This window comes from Apaloderma vittatum, unplaced genomic scaffold, assembly GCF_000703405.1.
Source record: "Apaloderma vittatum isolate BGI_N311 unplaced genomic scaffold, ASM70340v1 scaffold24234, whole genome shotgun sequence".
NCBI classification, from domain to species: Eukaryota; Metazoa; Chordata; class Aves; order Trogoniformes; family Trogonidae; genus Apaloderma; species Apaloderma vittatum.
In genome coordinates, this window is record NW_009712466.1 from 12,356 (window position 1) to 14,842 (window position 2,487).

The window sequence follows — 2,487 nt, forward strand, 5'->3', positions numbered from 1 at the left end:
CCCCGGCACCGCGCTGCACCCCCTGTGAGCTCACAGCCCCCCCCAGCATCTCACGGCACTGCCCAGCATCCCACGGCACCCCCTGGTATCCCACGGCACCCTCTGGCATCTGATGGCACCCCCCAGCATCTAATGGCACCCTGTGGCATCCCACGGCACCCCCCAGCATCCCACAACACCCTGCTCACTCCAGGTGGGAGCCCGCCACGGTGGGTCGAGGTGGGGGGGCACCCTACCTGATCAGCCTGCCGTTCTCCACGTAGTACTGCACTCGGAAGTGGATGATCATCGGGGGGCCAAACTGGTCGATCCCCTGGAATGGAGGAGATATTCAGGGCTCCTGCAGAGACCTCGGCATCGCCCACCAACCCCTCGCCTCAGCCCACCCGGGGCAAGGTCTGTCTTGACCACCCCCTTGCCCCCCTCCCAGGGTCAAATCTCCAGGGAGGAGATCACTCTACCACCGATGGCATTTTGTTTCCTGGATGGAGCTCAACAGCCATTTTTGTCCCCCCAGTAAGCTGAAACACGAAGGGGATTTCGATTTAAGGAAGCAGGCGGTTGGGTTCGAGATCCCCAGGGGGCTTGCAGCACCCCCACCGCCACTGTCCCTCTCCCACCTATCCCCAAACAGTCCCCATCTCAGGTGCCAGCTCAGCACCAGCACTGGAGCTGGTGTGCTAACCCCTTCAGCATGTTGCACTGAAATAATAACATCGTGCTTTTGTGGGGGGAAAAAAAGCCCCAGATGCTTGATTTTAGAAGCTGGAAGAAATGGACACCTTAAAAATTCTGCTGAAGGAAAGGAAAGAGGAAAAATGATCACAGCTCCAGGGTGGGGAGCGCAGAGGGGGACACACGGTGGCACTCTGGGTGTCAGCTATCGAGCATCACCCAGGTTTTATTCCTTTTGCACGCCCAGCAACCTCCCAACAAGCTCCGCGCCGGCGAACAGCCAAGTGCCCCCCACCCCGCCTCGCCCCTCAGCTGCGTTCCCATGTCCTGGAAGTGACCTGCGATGGGGACAGAGGTGGCCTTACTGCCGTCAGCTCTCCATGCAAGACCTCACCGCTGACCTTGCTGGCCTCCTTCTTCCACTCCTTGGGGCAGTACTTGTAGAGTTTCTGGGCCAGGTCCATGTACACGTGCTCATTGTCTGGGTGGGACAGAGGTGGCATCAGCATCGCCCTCGGTGTCCCCTGCATCCCGTCGAGCCCTTCCCTGGTGCCTCCCAACCCATCAGCGGGGTCCAGAACCTCCTCACCACTTAGCGTGTGGCCACTAAAGGGCTGGGTAAATTCGCACCCACTCCCCTCGGACCCAGTGGCGTTGCCGTGACATAAGCCCTGACTTACTCTGGATGACGCTGAGCCCAAAGAGGTGACAGTCCTTCAGCCTCAGGAGGTCACACACCTGCACCAGTAACTCGTGGCACAAAATCTTCACCTGCGAAAAACAAAACAATAAACAACCTGTTTGTACAAAAAAAAATAAAAATAGAGTGCCATCCTGGGGTGCAGGACTGGAGCTCTCCTGGTGCAGCTGGAGAGCAGTGGGTGATGGTGGAAACCAACCTTGTGCCAGGGAGATGGCTCTGGGGGCAAAAAACAGAATATTGGATGGCGGTGAATAAAAATAAATAAATAAAAAGTGGGGGAATTTCACATTCAGTACTACAGCCAAATCAGAGCCAAGCCCCCTCCTGTTTATTGCCTGAGGTATGGGGTGGGGGCTGAATTGTCATCCACAAGGGACGCGTGAAGTGAGGACTGAAGAATGGGGTGGCACGCAGCAGGTCACCTATCAAAAATCACAGCGCTGCCAGCAGCACCTTGGGTCAAAAAGAAGCAGGAGACCGTAAAAACCTGAAGCAACCTTCAGGGGGAATAGCTCATGTGCATTTCTTTGGCAGGGCGAGAGCGGGCATGCTCGAAATTAAAACCAGAAGCTAAACCAGAGCTTGCAAAAGCAGCCGGCTGCAAGCCCCCTGCCCCGGGGTATAACGAAAACATCGGTGCTCAGGGGGTTCTCCCCGGTCCCCACGCTGCCTTACGTTGATGATGATGTTGAGGGAGTCGTCGTTGGGGAGGAAGATGCAAACGCTGCGGCGGTCCTGCATGACTCTGTTGTTGTGGAAGGTCAGTTTGTTCATCGTGCTAAAAAAATGGGCCCCTCACCGGCGGGCCGGGGCGGCCTCGGTCCCTGCAGGTGCCATCCCTGCAGGCGAGAGGGGGGCTGAGCCCTGTGCAAAGCACCCACACCTCAATGCTGGCATCCTTCCCAACCATCGCCGCATCATTTTCCCCTTCCAGGAGCGGGGTGTCCCCCCAAAAGCCCACCCCGCATCCCAACACCGGCGCCGCTGTTAGGGCAGAGCAGGATCACAGCCCAGCCCAAAAAACCTGACCCATCAAGTTTTAGTCTCCTGCCTTGGGTTCAGAAAAATCTCAGGAAAGGCTTTCCTGGTATAATTAGGAAAAAAAAAAT

General features: G+C 57.0%; 1 protein-coding gene across 1 annotated transcript in view; it reads right to left on the reverse strand.

Moving 5' to 3' along the window:
* The window catches only part of LOC104272889 (FERM domain-containing protein 6-like), a 9,070-nt gene extending 6,918 nt beyond the window's left edge, over nucleotides 1-2,152 (reverse strand). The window contains 4 exon segments of the mRNA XM_009868000.1: nucleotides 237-313; nucleotides 1,041-1,156; nucleotides 1,356-1,446; nucleotides 2,054-2,152. Of these exon segments, the coding sequence (XP_009866302.1) occupies nucleotides 237-313; nucleotides 1,041-1,156; nucleotides 1,356-1,446; nucleotides 2,054-2,152 (383 nt within the window).
* Nucleotides 2,153-2,487: the final 335 nt, after the last annotated feature.